The sequence below is a fragment of the Muscardinus avellanarius genome (genome assembly GCF_963383645.1).
Source record: "Muscardinus avellanarius genome assembly, chromosome: 11".
Taxonomy (NCBI): Eukaryota; Metazoa; Chordata; class Mammalia; order Rodentia; family Gliridae; genus Muscardinus; species Muscardinus avellanarius.
The window spans coordinates 3,475,292-3,497,079 of NC_137797.1; the positions used below are offsets into that span (position 1 = coordinate 3,475,292).

The following is a 21,788-nucleotide window of genomic DNA, read 5'->3' on the forward strand; positions in this document are numbered from 1 at the left end:
GTAGCCGTAGCCCCGCCATAGAGGGGGCGCGCCAAAGCTTCCTCCCAGCGTGGGGCTGGTGTGGGACCCACCTCAGGCAAGGGCAGGTCCATGCCTTACAGGGACCCTCAAAGTGGCTCTCTCGGGCTGAGGTTCTGCAGGGAGCGGGGATGCCTGGACTACCCATGGCCTCCCACCCCACATGGCTTCTGTGATGGGCCACACACGGCCCAAAGGAGCAGGGCCGCTGTCCACGGTCCCTTGGGGCCTTCGGCTGCACACTGTTCAACACCGCACATCCTGGGTTGGGGACCACTGTCTAGACTGGCCTGGGACAAGGCAGGTGCTTATCAATGGCCTTTCTTTGACACATGTCCCAAGAAGATTTTCAGCTATCCTATAAGGGGTTAAAGAGTTAGTGGAACCTGTAATGGCTAGCAAATAAACACCCTAGTTTAGGAGAGTGATCACGATGGCCGTCCCAGGATTACTATGTATTTTTATCGCCAAGAGAGGCAGTACAATTTCATGGTTACTTGGCCCTGCAAAATAGAAATCCCCCACTTTTTAAGATATGAAAAGGTTTATGACCAGGGTACTATCCATTCAAGAATGAATCCAAGGGACAAATGAGTCAATCATGACGAAATTTAATTTCTGGAAAATTAGCTCAATAAAGAGGCCATCGTTGCGCCCAAAGTTTTAGTACCCATTAGGAGTTTTAAGGGAATGGCTGAGGATACGGGCAAGTCAAGCTACATTCTGGCTCCTCAGAGTACGAACGGCTTGCTCCCTGATTTATTCTGGATGGGGATGGTATTACAGAGAACTGTGTTTAAGGAGGGGCCTGCATCTTAACAGCCCAACCAATCACTGAAATGAAGAGGTTGCAATTTACGGAATATTAAGTTTTGTTTCCTGTAATCCTACATGGAGCCCATCAACGGCTCTAGACTGACAGTTACTTTAGCCGAACAGCCCCAGGTAAGGCTTTATGTCCTGCTAATGTTATTGGTCAGGATTTTCTGTCACTGCCAAGAACCTGGGGAAGCAAAATCTATTGACCACTAGTAATATCCACAGTGAATATCACCGGACTGTATGTGCTACCAAAAGTTAAAAAGGACTTCAGAGCCACAAAACACCTACAGCCGATGTGGAGGCTGCACCCAGAGGAGAACCAGGAATAAGGGCCTGGGCTACTGTTAAAAATGATTCACGTGGGGAAAAAACTCATTGTAGCCAGATGTGGTAGCGCACGCTTGTAATCCCTGTACTTGGGAGGCTGAGACAGGAGGATTGCGGGTTCGTGGCCAGCCTCAGCTTCTTCGTGGGGACCTCTGCAACTTAAAGAGACCCTATTTTAAAGTAAGAGTTAAAAATAGGGCTGGAGGTATAGCTTGGAGGTAGAATGCCCAATTACAAGAAAGAAAGAAAGAAAGAAAGAAAGAAAGAAAGAAAGAAAGAAAGAAAGAAAATTTATTGTAAGAGACAGGGACAGATGCCCAGAGGCAGCAGCCTGTCTTGTGAACAGCCACCCAGACCACCTGTCCTGTGGGGAGAGCTGAGCACATGGACCCGAGGCTCCTGCAGTGGCTCCTGGGTCCCCAGCCCCCGTTGCTCTTGCCGCTGTCATCCATGGGCAAGGCGCCAAGGCCAGCCGGGTCAGGGCCTGGAACTCACCTGACCTTACACCAGCACCTGCCTCCCAGGAGTCCCTAGCCCAGACCTGCCTCCACATGGATCTCCCCAGGCAGCATCCCCCTTGCAAAGCCCAGCACCCAGCCCGCCAAGGGAGCGCCCATGCCCGCCTCTCCAAGCACCAGGATGAGCAGCGGCCACGTGCTTCTCTCTTTGGCTCTCGGCAGAGCTCTGAACCTAATCCCACACAATGGCACCTGCTGTTTGCGACTGGCAGTGAGAGCTGGCACCTACGCCCCCACGGCAGGGTGCGGCTTGGGCTCAAACAAGACAGAGGGGCAAGAACAAGCAAGCGGCACTCAGGGAACAAAGGCGGCTGGTTCCGGAAAACTCAATCTCCTGAAGAAGTGAAATTTCATCAAAACTGGTGAAGAGTGGAAAATTTCAGCATGCATTCAATCAGCCGGCGATTTCTTAAAGCTTCATTATGAGTAGCTCAGAACACAGACAACGCGCCTGGCCGGAGTGTGATGTTTTTGGCAGAAGTAGTTCAAACTTACAGCAGAGCTATAAGCACAGCCCGCTGCGCTCCTGGGACCCAGCTCAAAATGTAAATTGCTGGCAAGCGCCAGGGACACTGTCACCACGCAGTCAGAGCAAAATCCACGGACAAATGAAACGACAGAAAGTCCCTTTCCGTGTTCCGCATGTAGTCAGATGACAAGGCCAGAAAGGACCTCTAAGTGAGCCGCGAGGCCCCTTTGACGCCCCCCACGGAGGGAAGGAGAGCTCACCTGGTAGGTGTCCCACAGGCGGACGGTGCAGCGGAGGGGCACCTCCCGCATCAGCAGGTTGTTCATCCAGCGGAAGGCGAACTGCAGGTACTGCACCTCGTGCTGGTCCAGGTGCTGGTGGACTTGCTCTGCACGAAACAAACACAGGCCCCAGCTGTCACAGAGCCTCGGGAGGTCACGGCGCTGGGCCATCTTCCCGAGGCCCTGTGCCCCCTCAGAGCCCACTCCATCAGCCAGGGCGTCCCGCGTGGCAACCCCCAACGGTTCTATAGTGAAAGGCTTTTCAGTTCACCCTTTTTTTTTTTTTTTTTGCGGGTCTGGTGATGGAACCCAGAGGCATTTGACCTCTGAGCTACACCCCCTGCCCAATTTTTTATTCTTTATTTTGAAACACTGAGTTGCAGATGGTCTAAGTAGCTGAAGCTGTGTGCAAACCACAATCCTCCAGTCTCAGCCTCCTAAATGCTGGGATTACAAGTGTGCACCACCATGCCTGGCTTTTACTTTTTATTTTGAAACAAAGTCTTGCTAAGTGGCTGAGAGTCTGATTAAATTATTGAGGTTGGACTTGAACCTGCAATCCTCCTTTCTCAGTCTTCCAAGTACTAGGAATGTAGGCTTGTGCCACCATGCCCAGCTAAACCGTCTTCTTGAAGGGCACGGACTGTGCGGACGATGATGGCGCTGACCAGGGCGGAGACCATGATGAGGGGGATGGTTACAGCAGTGGCAGCTGCCATGTCTGACATGAACACAAACATGAGGTGCTCACACCCCATGTCCCAGGAAGACTCGAGTCCACTATCAGTAGGAAGTTCGGCTTAACAGGCACTCCTGCCTGGCTCCCGGGGCAGGCGCGCTTTTCCTGCCCAGAGCAGACCCACCAGATCCAGGTGTTGAGGGTGTCAGGAGATGAGCTGGCCAGCTCCCAAGGAGCCCATCCTTACCCAGGCGAAATGCTCTACCTCAGTGGCAGGGCAAGGTCGTCCACACTCCTCAAAACACTTCTAGAAATGGCAAATAAAAACAAGGCAGTGCCCTGCTGTCTGCTGGCTTATTTTACTCAGATCCCTGACCACTTGCAGGATTTCAGACACGAGGCCGAGGCACCTGCAGACGGGATAGCGTTTTCTATTCGGTTTTAGAGTTTTGCTTCAGTGCTGGGGATTGAAGCTAGAGGCAATCTACCACTGAGCTACATCCTCAGCCCTTTTTATTTATTTGAGACAGGGTCTTGTTAGAGTTCCCCCCTCTGGCCTTGGGCCTGTGATGCTCCTGCCTCAGCCGCCTGAGTCCCAAGGACTCTAGGCATGCACAACCAGGCCCAGTGGGATGTTAGTTTGGGTTTTACTTTTAAGAGATATGGCAAGCTGGGCATAGTGGCACGTTATAATCTCAGTGCTTGGGAGGATGAAACAAGAGGATCCCAGATTGAAGGCCAACCTCAGCAGCTTATCAGCAAGGCCCGGAGCAGCCGACTGAGGTGCTGTGTCCACGTAAGCAGTGTGGTCATTCAGACGCAGCGTGCCCCTGCATTCAATCCCCAGTACCACCAAGGGAAAAAGAAGGAAGAGAGAGAGAGAGAAAGAGAGCAAGTGTGCAGACACACGTCTGTACAAATACCACTGGTAGCTTTTCATATTTCTACATAAGCAAATCTGTGTGTGTATGTGTGTGTGGCGTGTGTATGTGTGTGTGGCGTGTGTATATGTGGTGTGTGTGTGTGCGCGTGTGTGTGTGTGTTACTAAAGATTGAACCCAGGAATGTTCTACCACTGAGCTGTACCCATAGCCCTATTTTGTTTTTTTGACACAGGGTCCCCCTAAGTTGTCAAGGCTGTCCTAAAACTTGCAACCCTCTTGTCTCAACCTCCCTAGTACTGGGATCACAGGCCCGCACCACCTGAGCTGGAGTGAATTATTTTTAAGAAGAAAAAGGGCCGGGCATGCAGCTCAGTGATGGAACACTTGCCTAGCATGCATGAGGCCCTGAGTTTGATTCTCAGCACCACAAAAGAAGACCGGGAGAGATCAAATCGTTTCTACCCTGAAATTACCTTCTCTAAAAGGAACCCGAGTGAAAGCTCCACGAGCTGGGGGTGGCTCCTCACCGAGGCGTGACCTTCGCCCATCTCCAAGGACAGAGCCCCGCAGGACTGACAAGAAGCCTCAGCCACAGGCCGGCGCTGACACAGCGCTCCCGTCTGCGTGAAACTCAACTCTGATGAGCACTTGAAGCCAGCAGTTTAGAAAATGACTGCGTTTACAGAACAGGGCTCTTTTACAAAGAAAAGAGAACAGAGCCTTCATGAATATGCAGCTGTCTGTTCTGCCCTGCTCAGGGACCAGCAGGCCGGAACCACCGGAACAGCTCCACAGAGGAAGCCGGGGCCTGCGAACGCAGGAGGCGCAGAGACAGCCTGCAGGTTGGCAAGCACAGGCCTCATGAAGATGCTCCCGGGCAGGGGCAGCCCACGGTGGGCCCTGGGCCCTGGGCCCCGCACGCCTGTGGCTCTGCCATTGTGGTCCCTCCCTGGCTGGGGGGCAGCTCACCTGCGGAGGTGAGCGGGATATAAGTTGGCAGCCAGGAGCCCCCAAGGCAATCCCTGCCCAGCCACCTGCCAGTGTCCGCCAGCACTGCTGAGACAGGACCTCCGCCACATCCACGGCGGCCCGGGCCCGGCGCCCGCTCAGCATTCTCCAGGCCCTGCATCTGCCATCTGCCAGGTGTGTTCACACTCATCCTGGCACACACTAGCACTGTGCTCTGCCGGCAGGGAGGCGCCACGCCCAGCTGCCCAAGCACTCACCGGGCGCGCAGGGCACGGGCCTGTGTGGCACTGCCAGGTCTCCCCAGTCGACTGCGCCTCCCTCCAGGACAGGCCCTGCGTCCTTGGGGACTGGCGAGCTGGGCCGGGCCCATGGCGAGGTGGCGCAGTCTGCAGCCTGAGCCGGCTTCTCTCAAGAGACAGGATGGGCAACACAGAAACGAGCGCCCAGGACTCAGGCAAAGGAGGCCGCGCTCTGCCCGGGCAGCCGCAGCCAACAGAGGCGGCGGTCCCTGAGAACCAGAGAGAGAACTGCCCTGCCTGCGCTGGGCGGGGGAGGCAGCACCATGCTAAGACATTGGCCAAAGAGCTCTGAAAAGTTAAACACATATTCCTGGGACATCTGTCACTGAAGTAACCTAATGAAGATGAGTAAAATTAATCTGCTCTTCCCTGCTTGAAGACTCAAAGGTAGCAAGCTCAGGAAGTGGTGGTGCTGACATGGAGAAAAGGGCGGTGTCAGCCAGAGTACCGTGCCCAGCATGCTGCGTGGAGCTCCTCGACTCTACCCTGACCCCGGGGACCTGCCCCTCGCCTGTGAAGCAGCCCAAGGTGCAATTGCCACAGCGGAGTCAAAACGGGACCCACGACCGTCCTCCCCGCTGTGGCCCTGAAACGCCCCTGCCCTTGGGTCCACGGGAACTGGCACTTAAACATGGCCGTCACCCTCTGCAGAGCAAAGCCCAAAGTGTCTGCAAGACACCAGAAACCCATGGTGTCTCTAGTATCACAAGGACACAGGCCAGTCCCCTCCGGAATGGAAAGCTCCTTACAGTCAGGCCTCCCTGCAAGGCCACCAGCCCCTCATCCCAGCTGCCTCTGGAGCAGAGCCACAGGGAAGACGAGGCCACGTCCCACCCGCCGGGGGCTCAGTAGCCTTGGGTCTCCAAACTGTGTAAGTCGCCACATGGCTGTGTTTGTACATCCTGACCACCTGGCCTTCTCTTCAGCCAATACGGGCTGGGAACTCATGGAAGGAGTTCAGCAGCCCCGACTCAGCCGCTGGTGAGCCGGCGCCGGGCGTGACGTCACACGTGACATTGATGAGGGGCCATGGTGAGCGCTCCACCAGTGGCCGACACGCTGCCCAGCTGGCCGGCTGGACTCCGGGCCAGGAGAACGCCCATGCTGGAGGGAGCTGGTGAGCACCCTTGCTCACAAGGAAGTGGCCATTTTTGAGTGGCCCCGCGCTTCGCTGGAAGTCAGTAATGAGGAGTGGTAGAGTGGACCAGCAACGGCTCTCCAGCCACCCTGTAACGTGCATAATGAATTTCTGGCAGGGCCGCCTCCTGTTTTGAACACCGTGACAAATGGACTCCCGAACTCCAGGCACGGCTCTCAATTTATATACATCAGAGCTGCGGATGTACAGGCTGGAAAGACTCATTTTTCCTGTTTTATAAGTAATTGTGAGCAGATGCTTTCTCACTGATAAAGGTAATTTGGTTAGCAATAATTCTGAAACGGAAATTTCCATCTCCCTGGAATGAAGGGTGTGCGCAGTGAATGAGCGGGCAGAAGGTATTCCTGTCACCTTTCAGGCCGGAAAGACCTGCTCCAGGGTGCTCTGTTGTGGCAGGGCAAGGGGCTGCCACCAAGAACCCGGGAAGGGACCGGTCCTATCGAGGGCAGGAGACACGACTTGGCATTTGCTGGGCACCTCCTTGGCATTATCGACAGCACGCCTAGACTGATCCTGCAGAAATGTCTCTTCTTGATTAAAAGTAAAGAAATTATGCATTGTGTCCCACCAAAAAGATATGGCATAAAAACACTGCTCATAGGAATTCAGATGCGACTCAGATTTATTTACCTAAAGACCAGGCACAGTTGCACACACTGAGCTACCCAACAAAGAAACGTGCACCAAGCCTAGAACAGACACAAATACACCATGCCTTTGGAGGCTCAGCCTGAATAGACTTCGATTTGGGGACAAGACTTTAATATTCTTATCAGTTATTTAAAAAAAAAAAAAAAGAGCTGGGCATGGGAGCACACACCTGTAATTCCAGGACTTGGGAGGCTGACAGAGGATTGTGGGTTCAAGGCCAAACTCAGCAACTTAGTGAGGCCCTCAGCAACTTAGCAAGACCCTGTATCAAAATAAAAAATAAGTCAGGCAGCCAGGCATGGTGGCGCACGCTTGTAATCCCGCACTTGGGAGGCGGAGACAAGAGGATTGCGCAGGTTCGAAGCCAGCCTTGCTGGCTTAAGAGTCCCTGTTTCCAAATAAAAATATAAAAAATAGGTGTCTGGGAGTATAGCCTGGAGGTAGAAGGGTTTCCAGGAACCCCAGTACCACCAATAAATAAATAAATAAATAAATAAATAAATAAATAAATAAGTCAGGCATGGTGGCGCACGCTTGTAATCCCAGCACTTGGGAGGCTGAGACAGGAGGATCGCACAGATTTGAAGCCAGCCTCAGCTACTGAATGAGGCTCTCAGCAATTTAGTGAGACTCTGTTTCCAAATAAAGTATAAAATAGGTCTGGAAGTATAGCCTGGAGGTAGAAAAGCCCCTGGGTTCCACCCCCAGAACCACCCCCCAAAAAATAAATAAATAAAAAATAAAATAGGGCTACAGATGTATTTCAGTTGTAGAATGCCCCTGAGTTCAATCCCTAGTGCCACGAAAATAAAAATAAACAAAAACAGAAACAAGCAGCTGACATCCAAGGCTGGCCTCTTTACAACCAAGCTCACCCCTCTTCCTAAGCAAGATGTGATCTGGGTCAACCTGAAACATCTGGGAGAAGTCAGGTACCAAGCAGGGGCCAGGCCCAGCCACTGGACAGGGCCCACTGTGCCAAGGGTGGCCAGGAAGAGCTGAACCTGAAGGCACTTTACAGGCAGATGCCTCTCCACCCTGCTCTCCCAGCCAGACATGAACCAGGAGAACGCTGGAGCCGGGTCTGGGAAATCCACGCTGGAGGTGCTGATCCCAGAAATCACCTTCCCCGCTCACCTGCCAGGCCAGCCTCCTCTCAGCCATCCCAACAAACCAACCAGGGCAGACACATCTGCCCAGAGGGCTGGGCCCAATGGCACCCCTGTAGTGGCCTTCTGGACTCTGCTTTGTGACCATCACAGCAGTGAGCAGAACAACCAGAGGGGCTGTTGGCTTGGCTCGGCTTGGACTGGGATGTGCCAGGACAGGGGTGAGCAGCCACAGCGGGCCCTCAACCTCCCAGCCAGAGGGGAGCGCCAGCTCGCTCGGGCCTACAGGGCAGCGGCCACAGCAGCCAAGGAAGGGCTCACCCATGCCCTGCTGGGCCAGAGGCAGGTGGGTGGAGTCCAGCAAGGTGCTAGGGGCCAGGGAGGCTGGACTGAGGAGTGTCTGAGCTAGGCCCAAGGCACATGCTGGCAGCCCCCTTGGTGACGCCCTGGACTTGGCTCAAGAGAGCCATCTGCGGGGCAGGCCTTTCTTTAAGGGCAGTTGACCCGCTAACCATACATAAAGAGACTCTGCAGGAAGCTCCTCCTACAGACCCCACTGCATTCCAGGAACCATCAGACAACCTCTTAAGAAAATAGCATTTTTCCTTAGAAATCGCAACAGAAGTCATTAGGAAGTGAGATTTATTTAGAACTTTTTAACCCCATTTCAGGAATGTGCTGATGAGGCAGAGAAATCCAGCCCCTTGGCCCCTCCTCCTGCAGCAAGAGCCCAGAGTGCCAACTAAGCCCATGGGCGGGAAGGGTCCCCCCCCAGGAGACATCTTCTCTGTCCCTGGGGCCCAGGAGGATAACTGAGAGCCGCAGAGTGTGCTCATGAGGAGCACTGGCGGCCTTGCACCCGGAGACGTGCCACTCACAACCCTCCAGGGCCCACACAGCCACTCCACGCAGCCCCGGGCCCCGTCCCCGAGTCCTGGCAAGGAGACTAAATCCTCAGAGTGGCTTCTCAAGAAAGGGACACAACCCCTGGTCAGTAATTCTAGGAAGGGGATGGGTCACCAGAGAGACCAAATGGGGCTGGACCCCAGGGAGCGGAGGGGAGCTGGGCACACCCACCACGCCCACACAGCAAACCCCAGGGAGCTCTGCGCCCCAGCTGTGTGGAACCTCTGAGCTGTCCAGCATGTAAAGACAAGGGAACGCAACAGGCTCAGATTCAGGGGAGGCCACAGCAGCTCTGTGTCCCCAGGACCCGTCCACACGGGGACCCGTGCACCCCTCGTCCATCTGTCCTCCTGACCGGGCCCTGACCGGGCCCTTTACATGAAAACAAAGCCACGTGGCTAATGCTTTCTTGCCTTCTGTGAGCCGTACCACCAATTATGGAACCCGAGGAGCCATGGGCACCGCTGGACTTACAGCCAGTGGTCAGAAGTACGGGTGGCCCAAGACTCCAAGGGTGGCCACAGAGGGGCCCAGGGAGAGGACCGCCTGGTCCTCCATGAGGCATGGCCTGAGCTCACGACTCCAGGTGTGCGGCACCAGGCCGGGGACACACAGGACACTCCTGCCATTACGTGGCGGCGAGGTCTTAGGCCCCGACAGACAGCAAGAGCGGAAGCCACACTGCAAGGCCTCTTCCAAAACAGCTTCTCCAAGGCCAGTTACAACATGGAAGGCTCACCTGCAGCCACCGTCCTCTTACTCGACGCACGCGTGGGTCAGACAGCAGGGAAGACCAAAAGTGGCTGCTGGGCAGCCCCAGGAGGAAGCTCTCTCTCATTCCTGGGCCTTGGGGACAAGGATGTACCAAGAACCTCAGTAAACATGCGCGCAGAATAAAATTAAACCTCCTGGCAAGCCGTAAAGAAGCAGTGTTCATCTGACGCCACGGCACACAATCTTTCCATCTCGAGAGAGGTATTAAGGTATATTTTTTGACAGTAACATAATCTAAAATACAAGTTCTTCTAGAGCTACACGGAATTGAGGCAACGAGGTATTAAATCACTCTCGCTTCACAGAGGCGCCCAGGAGTTCCTGAAAACCCCGCCAAGAGAGGGCCATTTGCTCAGGAGGAGGCAGGACAAACCTGATTTAGGTAGAAGAGAACACGGACGGCAGGCCTGCTGCCTGTGTGCCCAAGGGTCCACGGACACGACTGTGTTCTGCACCCGCGACGAGGATGCCCCCGGCAAGGACATCTGCAAAGAGCCCGCCCAAAGAGGGAGGCAGCGGGCGCAGGTGAGCGAGGTGCACCTGCAGGCTCTCGGGTCTGGCTCCGCCCCACCCGGATCTCAAGACAATATTGTGGCGATAATAAAAAGACAGCATTTTAAGAGATTTTAATTTTGACAAAATCCAATTTATTTGCCAGTACTGTCTTTCATGTTTCACGGTTTTTAGTGCCATTCTAAGAAATCTTGAGCCCCTAGCTCCAGCTCACAGAGACTTTCTATGTTTCTGTAGGAGTCTTGTATACCTTTAGATTTCAAACTTAGATCTTTTCTTTCTTTTGAGGCAATTTTTTAATGTGGTGCAAGATATGAATCCAAATTCCTTTGACATGCTAATATCCGACTGTAATTGCAACATTTAACATGTATATGTAATATGTAATATGTGCTTTTGCTACGGAATTTCTTTGTAACTATTGGAAGCCAATCAGCTGGCGCTATTTCAGAGCACTCCTCTGTCCCTGTCTCAACACCAACAACACCCGGTGTTGTTACAAAGGCTTCACGGTTCTTGTCATCGGGAAGCTTTCATCCTCCACAGTTGTTCGTGGTTTTCAGCACTGTCTAGTTAGGGGCCTTTGTGTTCACATACAGATTTAAAAATCAGTTTGTCAATTTCTATAGAAAAGTATACTGGGATCTTAACGGGGACTGAGCAGAATGTGCAATGTTTGGGGAGAAATAATACTTAATAACCTTGCGTTTTCTGCTCTGGACATAAGTGGATCATCTTGCATTTCCCTCAACAATGCCTGATGGCTTTCCGTGCGAAGGCCTTTCACGTCTCGTCGGTTTTCCCTGAATCCTTCAGTCCGAGGCGCTGTAGATGGCATTGCTCATCAGGCTCAGTTTCGAGGTTCTCATTGCCAGTGCGTAGGAGCACAATTTGTTTTTAATATTGATCTCGTATCCTAAAACCTTGCTGCACTCCTGTCTTGGCAGGTCTAGTGAGCTTTTCTGTAGATTCCATCAGACTCCCTACAGAGACGGTGGTGCCGTCTGCAGGCAGGGCCGCCTTGCCTCCTCTCCCCAGCCCGAGGCCCTCGGGCACCTGCGTGTCTTCACTCACTTGGTGTCTTCACTCCCTGGCTCGAATCTCCAGGGTGGATGTTGGACAGAGTGTCGAGAACCATTTTGCCGTGTTCCCATCTCCGGGGAAAGCATTCAGCTTCACATCATTTTGTGTAACTTGAGCTATTATATATAGGTCTTCGTAGATGCCCTCTACCAAGAGTAAGAAGTTCCCTTCTCTTCCTACTTTACCAAGAGGATGGATGTTAGAATTTGCCAAATGCGTTTTCTGTGTGTACTGCGATGATTTTTTATGGGTTTGTTCCTTTTTAATATGTTAATATAATGAACTACACTGATTGCTTTTTCAACAGTTAAATCAACCTTGCACTCTGGAATAAACCACATGTCACAATGATATATTATTCGTTTTCCATACTGTTGGATTTGATTTGCTAAACTTTCTGTTCAGGGTTTCTACATGAAAGTTCATAAAAGATAATGGCCTGTAGTTGGAGTGCCTTGGTTGCTGGTGATAGTGAATGAACTGGGAAGTATGCCCTCCTGTTTATTTCTAATAGTTCTGTAGAATGAATATTATTTCTTTGTGAAACTTGAAGTTTGTGCCTACCGTCTTCTTCATAGGAAGGTTTCAAACTAGAAATGCGATGTCTTATAAATATGGGGATATTCAGACTACTCTTCTTATAGCTATAGTAGTGGGTATCTTGTGACAAATATGCCTATTTCGTGAAATTGCCTACTGTTGGTAATTTCTGTCTTCTCTCTTCTTATTCCTGATCAGTCTGATCACAGGTTTATTAGTTTTATTGATTTTCCAAGCTTTTGTTTTTATCCACCAGCTCCCCTGACGATTTCTTTAGGCAGAAGCTAACGTCATTGATTTGACATGTGTTGGGGTTACTGTTGTTTTTTGTTCCCTAGCTATGGGTATTCTATACTATGAGTTTTCCTCTAAGTATTGCTTTATTTGCATTCCACAAGTTCTGAAATGTTGTCTTATTGTCATTCTAAAGCCGGGGATGGTGGTACACACCTGTAACCCCAGCACTCGAGAGGCTGAAACAGAAGGATTGAAAGTTCAAGGATAGCCTCTGCAACTTAGCCAGGCCCTCAGAAACCACAAAACACCTGTTTCAAAATAAAAATAAGCCGGGCGTGGTGGCGCACGCTTGTAATCCCAGCATTTGGGAGGCTGATACCAGAGGACTGCAGTTCCCAGACAGCCTCAGCTACTTAGTTAGGCCCTCCGCAATTTAGTGAGACCATGGTTCAAAATAAAGAATAAAAAAATAGGGCAGGGGGTGTAGCTTGGAGGTCAAATGCCCCTGGGTTCCATTCCCAGACCCACACACTAAATAAATAATTAATAAATAAAAAAATAAATAAGAAAAAATAAAAATAAAAAATAACGCAGACTACCAGTTTAGCTCAGAGGAAAAATGCCCCTGGGATCAATTCCCAATTAAGAATTAAAAAAAAAAAAAACTTTCTAATTTCCATCACGACTTCCATGATCAAAAGTATGAATTAGTTTAGGAATATTGGGGATTTCCTAAGCTTTGATAATCTCTAATTTAACTCAATTGTGTCTAGAGAACATACCTCATATTTCTTGAACCCTTTAGAATCAAGATATGGTTAACCTTGGCAAATATTACATGTGTAACTTTCTACATTCTTAGAATTTTGTACAAAAATAAAAAAATCAAGTTGGTTATAGTGTTTTTCAAGTTCCCTATGTTCTTACTGGTGTTATATTTATTATTAAAAAAGGACTGGAATCCCCAACTATAATTACATATATAATATATATATATATAAATAATAATATATAACAATAATATCTATGCTATAACAATAACATATATATATACATATATATATAGTGTGTGTGTGTGTGTCTGTCCTTTTCTTGTTTAAGATGTATTCTATGTTGCCCTTATGTATTCTGAATTTCTATGATTACATATATTAACATTTAGGAACAGTATGTCCAATTGACTGACGCCTTTATCATATGATATAGCCCTTTTTCCATGTCACAAATGTCATTTCTTGAAATTTCTTTTGTTTGACATACTACAGCAATTCTAGCTTCCTGCTAACTTGCGTTAGTTGGCTTATCTTTTTTCATCTGTGTTAGTCAGATTTTAATCACTGTTACCAAAATCTCTGACAGGAACCTAGAAAAGGAAATGTTGATTTGGGCCCCTGGTTTCAGCAATCTCAGCCCATAGTCAACAATTCCAGTGGTCTGGCCTTGAAGGCAGAACACCACAGCGGACGGGGTGGCAGGAGAAAGCTGCTCAGTGTATGGCAGCAGGAAAGAGAGAGAGGGGAAGGGGCTGGGGACAGACACAGGCCTCAAGGCCCACCAGCAGTAACCTCCTTCCCAGACACGCCCCACCTGCTGCCAGGAAATCCACTCCTATTATGAATCCACCCCAGGTGAATCCACCAATAAAGTCAGGGCCCTCCTGATCCGATGATCTCACCTCCAAACACTGCATTGGTGGGGAGGGGACTCCAGATCCAGAGCACAGCACCATCGATTTATTTTTAAATCATTGTCTTCATATTTGAACTGGGTTTCTTGTATGAAGACCTAATTGGATCTTGTTTTTAACCTGATCTGGTAAGACCTGCCTTTTAATTAGAGTATTTAGATCACTTACATTTAATGCACTGTACTGACATGGATACACTAAAACACCTGATAGCGGTATTTGTGTTCCACGTATCCATCTGTTCCTCGTTCCTCTTTTCTTCTTTGCTTTTGCCTTTTATACTAAATAGGTGTTTTACATGATTCCATTTTATCTCTTGGTTTAGCTTATTAACCCCAACTCTCTGTTCGTCATTTTGATGGTTGTTTGAGGATTTATAGCGTATACCTCTGTCTTATCCAAGTCCGCCTTCAAATGTCATCAGATGACTTGACACACGGTCTAAGAACCTGCGACTGTCTGCTTCTCCTCCTCCCCGCCTGCATTTGTGTTTTTACTGCCTTTGTTGTACTTTATCATGTCTTGTCAAATCCATGGCAGAGCTGTTAGGATATTACTTTTGCCTTACTTACCTTCTGATTATTTTTAAGGAGATAAACAATACAAACAAGTATTTGGACATACTCCGGTAGCAGTGGCCAGTTCTGGTACTTGTCAATCTTTGAGAAGACCCACATTTTTACCTGACATCGCCTTCCTTCCACCCGAAAGTTCACCTGTTATATTTCCTATAGCGCAGATAGCCTGGCCTTTCGGTGATAGGTTCCGTTAGCTTTTATATTTCTAAAATGGTATGGATTTCACCTTCGTTTCTAAAGATATTTTTGCTGGCTAACACATTTTGCCGTTGTGGCTTTTTTCCTTTTTTGGTTTTTAGTCACTCAAACATGCCGCTCTAGTGTCTGACCCAAATGTTTGCAATGAGAACCTGCTGTCAGACTCCCACACCCTTCAGTACACCTCTTCTTCCCCTTTTGATGTCTTCTCTTCACTAGTGCCGTCAGGCGACTTGACCATGATGTGCCTTCATCTGATTTTACTTATATTTTATGCACGGCATTCACTTGCATTCTTGGTTCTGTGGGGTTACAGCTTCATCAGTACTATTTTTTTCTAAGATTTGAGTGTTTATTTTTCTGTTTTCTTCCTCGTAGGGGACGCCAGGCCCATGTACACGAGCTTCCTGCATTGTCCACGGCTGCGATCCTGTTGTTTTACTCATTTTACCTGGCTTTCATTTTGGAGAGTCCCTATTGCTATGCTGCAGGATCATGGATCTTTCCTTCTACGAAGTCTAATCTGCTTGCAATCCCACACAGCACATTTCTCATCTCATTTCACTGCAGCATCATCTCCGTATGTTTGGTTTGGATTGCTCCGACGTCTTCATGCCACTAGTTAACATGTCCACTATCTCTCTAGATTTTTGAACATAGGGAATCAATTATGCTAACTGCCTTAATGTCACTGTCTAACGGGTCTAACAACCATGCGATTTCCAGGTCAGTTTTGGTTGATGCCCTGATGTAGCTCAAATCCACGATGAAGCTGAAATACAGGGCTTTCCCAGAAACACCGAGGCCAGGACCTAGAGCTCTCACCCCTGCGGACACTCGCGGCCCGCCGGGTCTTCAGGCTCAGCTCACACGTCAGCCCTCGCGGAGCCCCTCCTGGCCTCCCTCCAGCCCACGAGCTGATGGCCCTTCCTCCTGCAGCACTGGACAGCCTGGAGACTGCAGGAGGGACGTGGCCTTGGTCACAGTGGATCTATACTGACTCTGAGTCCAAGACAACAGAAAATCCTTCTGACTCCTTTCCAGGCCCAGGACTCGAAGGCCACAGTGAATATCTCCATGAAGGTAGGAAGAACAGATAACTAGATGGACCAGTGGCTGAAGGACAGGTGAGCGGATGGATCAAAGGAGAGGAGAGAAGACGGGGCCTTGTCAAGGTGCACGGATGGGCAGGTGGGAGGGCTAGCCCCACATGCCACCTGGAAAAAGCACTTCACAAAGCAAAGCCTGCGTCTCTGCCTCCTTCACCAAAGCCCTTGTTAACAGCGGGGACTGACTTCTTTTGAGGGAAAGAAGGGACCTCATCCCATGTGTGAATGGAGATGCTGTTGTGTAACCAAGGTCATAAAACTCAGCCATAGCCGAGCGTGATGGCGCATGCTTGTAATCCCCGTGCTTGGGAGATGGAGACAGGAAGATCGCACAGGCCAGCCGCACTGGCTTAAGAGACCCTGTTTCCAAATAAATAAAAAAGTACAAAAATAGGTCTGGGAGTGTAGCCCAGAGGTAGAAGGGTTTCTAGGTTTCCAGAAACCCCAGTACCACCAAAAAAAAAAAAAAAAAAAAAAACCCTCAGCCATATCTGTGAGCCAGCACTGTTCACTCTGGTAAAGAGCCGCAGGCAGGAAGCTTGCCCAAAGACTCTGAAACTTAACAGGAGACCTAAAGTATTCAATTGCAATGAACCCCCCCCCCCAGATTACTATAGTACCCCGCATCCTCCATTTCTTTCTAAGGTTTTAGTTACCCACAGTCAGCTGGGGCCTGCAAATATTCATAAAAAATTTCAGAAATAGGCAATTCATAAGGTTTAAATTGCTGTCTGAGTAGTGCCACCTTGCTCTCTCTGTCCAGTGTACCCGGGCTGTAGACACTACCAACTCTGCAGCAGTTGAAAGGGAGCATATCCACACAACTTTATTACAGTGATATTTTGTTCTGTTTGACTGCTATTAATGGTTGCCTATCTCTTACTCTGCCTCATTCATAAGTAAAACTTTATCACAGGTCCATATGTGTAAGAAAAGCATAGTGTACATAGGTTCCGTACTAGCCATGGTTTGGGCATCCGCAGAATGTATCCCTGCAGAGGAGGGACTTCTCCAAACAGTCGTTCACACATTGCTGGCCCAACCCTGATGACAGCGACTACCACTGGCCTTGCTCGGCGCTTGGTCTGGCTGCCAGGCCGCTAGCGCAGTGTAAGGCCAAGAACCCCAACGTGCTACAGGGGCTGGGCTGCTCCCAGAAGCACGGGTCTCCTTCCCCACTGGGCGGAGGCCCCCCCGGCCTGGCAGGTGACCGAGCCGCTGGATTCCGCTTTGCTGAAAGTCTTTATATCTAGTAGGTTCTCTGCGTTTGTTTTGTTTTGATTTTTGTGGTATGGGGATTGAGCTATCCCCACCCCCGCCGCTAGTCTTTTTCATTTAAAAAAATTTTTAAACAAGCTCTTGCTAGGTTTCTGAGTGTCTCACTAAGTTGCTGAGGCTGTCCCCAAACCTGCAATCAGCCTGCCTTAGTTCACATTCACTGGGATCGCAGGCATGTGCCGCCATACCGGGCTGCCTCTGCGTCTTTGAGGCTTGCCCTGGCTGTCCAGCTGCTGCAGACAATGGCAAGTAGTTCGGGTCCGTACCACAGGGTGAACTCCGTTCAGCAGAACGACGGTGCATGTGCGGTGGTAAGAGGAGATGAGACGCCTCCTGGAGCCCTCGGAATCCGAATAGGGACAAGTCAAGGTCACCAAGCAGGAGAGTACGGATCCCAGCCGAATTACAGGTTTCCTCAAAATTAGGAGGCAGCAGCCCAGGGTAAGGAGGGTGGGCCTGGGTCACCTCACACCCGTTATTCAGTCACTTAAACGGGGGTCTAAGCATCCTTGTTCCTGATGCCACGTGCTTCTCAAGAGAGGGGAAGAGCGCCTTCCCAGGCGGCTTCCAGCAGAACCCAGGGGCCTCCCCACACAGCTCCCTCCGGACTCCCCAGGCACCAGCGCAGGGAACCGCAGCCTGGCTCCCAAAGGCTCCTGGCACGCCGCACACACTTGCGCTCCAGCGTCAGCCTGGCGCAGCCTGTCCTCTGCTGGGCTCATGACACGTGACTCCAACAGCAGCTCTACGTCCGCTGTCTCATCTCAGCCCAAGACAACTCGCGTGCCTGTCTCCTCCCACTGGCGTGGCACCGTGGATGCCGGGCCCAGGCAAAGCAACCACCACAGCTAACAAGCTCGCGCCGTCCCCAGCAACTGTGTCCAGGAACAGAAACCACCGCGGGATCATTCCAGCCAGATGTAATGGCCCGTGTTCAAACTCAAGACGACATCCTCCCAGGCTCAAGGAGAGCCCCTACTTACAACTGAACTAGTCTCAGTTTGGGGGAAATTCCAAATGCCAGTCTCAGCCTGGAGGGTCACAACAACGTCACCGTCAAGAAGGAAGCAGCTGAGTCCCGAGCCCCGCTCCCCGCGCGGCCGCAGGCACTCGCACTCTGACATGGCGGCCACGGCCCCACCTGAGCGCTGGACTGACAGGCTCACCAGGGCTCTGCCGCCCCAACCCAGCACTTCCTGGAGGTTCCAAAAGGAAGTGAGGGCGGCAACAGGGGCTTTGCAGCGAGCACCCTCCCTGGCTCTACTCCACACGTGGGGGGGCTGCCACTGTGAAAGAGCTCTCCCTCCCTGCCCACCACACCCCGCTGTAACGAGAGCATGATGACGTCCAGAAAACCATCAAGTGCGCTGGGATGGGTGCACAGGAGCCTCCACTGTGAACATATCCATACAGCCTTCCGGGCGCAGGGCCGAGGAAGGAACTCTCGGCGTGACTGTCAACGTCCTGTCTTCTAACACAGGGCAGAGTATCCTCAGCGGTCACATCCCAACCCCCTGTCAGCACAAGGTCACTCGGTCTGGCAGGGACTTAAGTGCCAGCCCATCTGAAGGTCACCTGCCCGAGGTCCTCTTGGAGCACTGCTGTCCACAGGCAGGGTGAAAGCTGGAGGTCAGGAGGCCTGGAGTCTCAAGGCCCTCCCCCAACGAAGCAGTGGTGAGACGGGGCCACGGGGCAGGGCACCGGCTGCCGGGGAGCCAGGGAGAAAATCCAACTTGCAGGAGGCCCACTCCACTCCTGACACGTTCACCTCGAGGGGCACGAGGCCGGCCAGAAGTTCGGAGAGGAAGCACCAGGCACAAAGCGGGTCCTGGTGGTGGACTGAGGTATAGGTTCGGTTTTGGGGCAACCCTGGGCAGAGGGGGTAGCCAGGCAGGACTCAGCACATGACCCTCCTGGGCCTCTCGAGAAAGAGAAGGGGCCAGGACAGCTCTCGTGTGTTCAGTGCCTAGCCAGAATGGGCAGTGCTGGACACAACATGGAGATCACTCAGCCTACGGGGAAAGGAGACCGGAGGGGCAGGATCTGACATGGAGACGGCACTGAGACACCTGACTGGCTGCTGGTTAAAGCCACCGGGATCAGAGACCTGAGGATAGCACTTGCCAGGTGCTGGCTGCTGTGGCCATCAGCACCAGGAGCCCAAGGTCAGACTCGGGATGGAGGCGGAATACACACGACAGATTCTGAATACACGGAGCCCAAGAACGCGTCCCTAACACAAAAGTTTTTTAATTACACGAGACCTTCTCCCCCCGCCCTTTTTGTACTATATGATGCATCCTTCATCCCAAACACGCAGTAAGATATCCAGTAAGATTTTCAGTTGAAAGTGCATTATATGGACTGGCCTTGCGGTGCCCACCACATCCTCTATGGGGGCGAACGCTGCCCGAGAACCACGGGCCTCACCGCACACGGCTTGCCCCCACACAACACCGATGGACTCAGCAGCACAGGCCCTCGGCCACAGCAGGGAGCGAACACCTGCCAAGGGAGGGCCCCGGGCTCGCATCCTGGGACCAGGCTGAGACAGAGGAGCTGGGCAGGAGCACTCGGCCCTCGCCAACACGCAGGGGCCTCCTGGGACAGCGACACAGCGCCTCCGACGCAATCACACCTGCGCCTTGATGATCAGCACATCACGGGTCACAGAGGGATAACAGCAGTCCTCCCTGGGTCCAGATCAGCCACCCCGGGGCCTGGCGTCCCAGAATGCCCCGGGGCCTGGCGTCCCAGAATGTCCCGGGGCCGGGGCCCCGCTGCCAACTCATGCCCTGCTCTCTGACTGCCTACCTCATCGGAGTGATAAAAAATACTTTCACTTGGGTGGTAATGAAGCTGAATCTAGTTTACAAGCTGTAACTGAATTCCACCTTGAAAGAATAAGTCAATTTTAACCTTACAATGTACTCACGACAGCTTTCAAAGAAATTTCGTTAAAATCACATTTAGCCTAAATTAAAAACCCAAGAAAGGGAAAGGGTACAAGCAGACAAAGTCACTGAACACACAGAGGTAAGACTATTCGCCGGTAGTGAATCCCGGCATTTCCTCCCTTAAGGGCGAGAGGGTAAAACAGTGGTAATGACCAGCGCCACGGCCACCCTCAGTTCCCCTGGGTCTGGCCGGCACCATCCACTCGAACAAGCAGCTCTGGGCCTGACGGGCCACGGGCGTCCTCATTCCTCATGGAGAAAGGGAGAGATACCTTGCCTCCCTCCCAGGCACCCACGTCCCACTCCTGGGCAGCACTGCCCTGCTCCCCTCAGCGGAGACCCTGGGGTGGGGCGGACTGCCTTCCAGGTGAAGGCCACGGAGCCACCTCTCCCTCCTGCGGCAGCTGGCCCGCTGAGACAGCGGAGCTGCTCCCCGGGGCAGGCAGGTGAGCACTGTCTGCCTTACGCACCAGCACCCACACAGAACGGCCCAGGAGGCAGGTCCAAGGAAGGGCCAGGAGACCCCCAGGAAGCACCCCAGCCAAGCTGCGAGGAGCACCACCCCTGGAGAGTCGCCAAGCACCTGTGCCCAGTGGCTCTCTGTGCCCGGTCCCTGCTGCCTAGAGCCTCCTCCCTCCTGGGAAGAGCAGAGATCTTGCCTTCCCTGCACACGGTCAGCACTAGACAACCCTGGTGTCATGGAACTTCTTGCCCAGTCAGTCTGTCAAGAAACAGTTCTCTCCTGGAACACAGATCTTTAAATGCCATTCCAATTGACACAATCCCAATCTGCTGGCACTTCTGGTGCCTACGATTCTACGAGCTTCAAAGATTCCACTTCAAACGGAAAAGATGAAGAGCCCTCTTTTCCCTCCGCTGGAGCATTATTTTGATTTGGGGAATCTGAAAGCTTTGAAACACGATTCTCCCGTTCCTCCTGCCCAAGATGCGAGCCACGCCTCCTACTGAGCCGAGAGTGGTGACCAGCTCTCCCGGAACCGCGCCTGAGGTTCAACACACACAAAACACACTCCCAAGCCGCCGTGGTCTGAATGCTGGAGCTCCCCAAAGTTTAGCTGCTGAAGCCCTAGCCTAACAAAAGTCCCTGTATCTGGAGATGTGGCTTCCTAGAAAGTAGTTACAGTGAGATGAGGTCATGCGCGCGGGACCTGGCCAGGCGCGTGACTGCTCTCCTCTGGTAAATCTGCATTACGAACAATCACGGTCACACGATCTCAGAGCTCCACATCAGACATAACAGATGTAATGACAACGAAATGTGCAGGGACATCATTAGGATTTGCTGCAAACATGTGAAATTTCACACTCAGATATGCATAAGCATCCCGCATGTGCTCCGGGGCGGCCGTCTCTCACCCACTGTATCTGTTGAAATTCTATTAGCTTGTCAGAGTGCTAATGTGTGTTCCTCACTGCAGCTGTAAGTTACTAAGTCACTGGTGTGAACTGTGGATTTTCTGTACACTTAAAAAGTCCTTTAATGACTAGGGGACAGCTTGACAGTTAGTACTAGTATTATAGACAAATAACTTTAGAATAAACGCCATGGCTTCTCTGAGCCTACAAACACTCTCCAAATCTAAGTATCACAGGCAGGGGAAGACGGAGCAGGTGATGTGTTCATTCTATTTCTGTGGAACTGTTTGACACAGAGCCTAGTCTAACGTAAGATAAACCTTAAGACCTACTTAATTCGATTCCACTCAGCTTAGCCTCATTTCT

General features: G+C 51.5%; 1 protein-coding gene across 7 annotated transcripts in view; it reads right to left on the minus strand.

Annotated features, from left to right (window-relative positions):
* TBC1D22A (TBC1 domain family member 22A) overlaps window positions 1-21,788 on the minus strand; it is a gene marked incomplete at both ends in the record, with an annotated part of 318,925 nt that overhangs the window by 93,692 nt on the left and 203,445 nt on the right. For all 7 annotated transcript variants that reach the window (XM_080706394.1, XM_080706392.1, XM_080706393.1 and 4 more), the window contains one exon: window positions 2,415-2,542. In XM_080706394.1, the coding sequence (XP_080562520.1) occupies window positions 2,415-2,542 (128 nt within the window). The remainder of the gene's footprint in view (window positions 1-2,414; window positions 2,543-21,788) is intronic.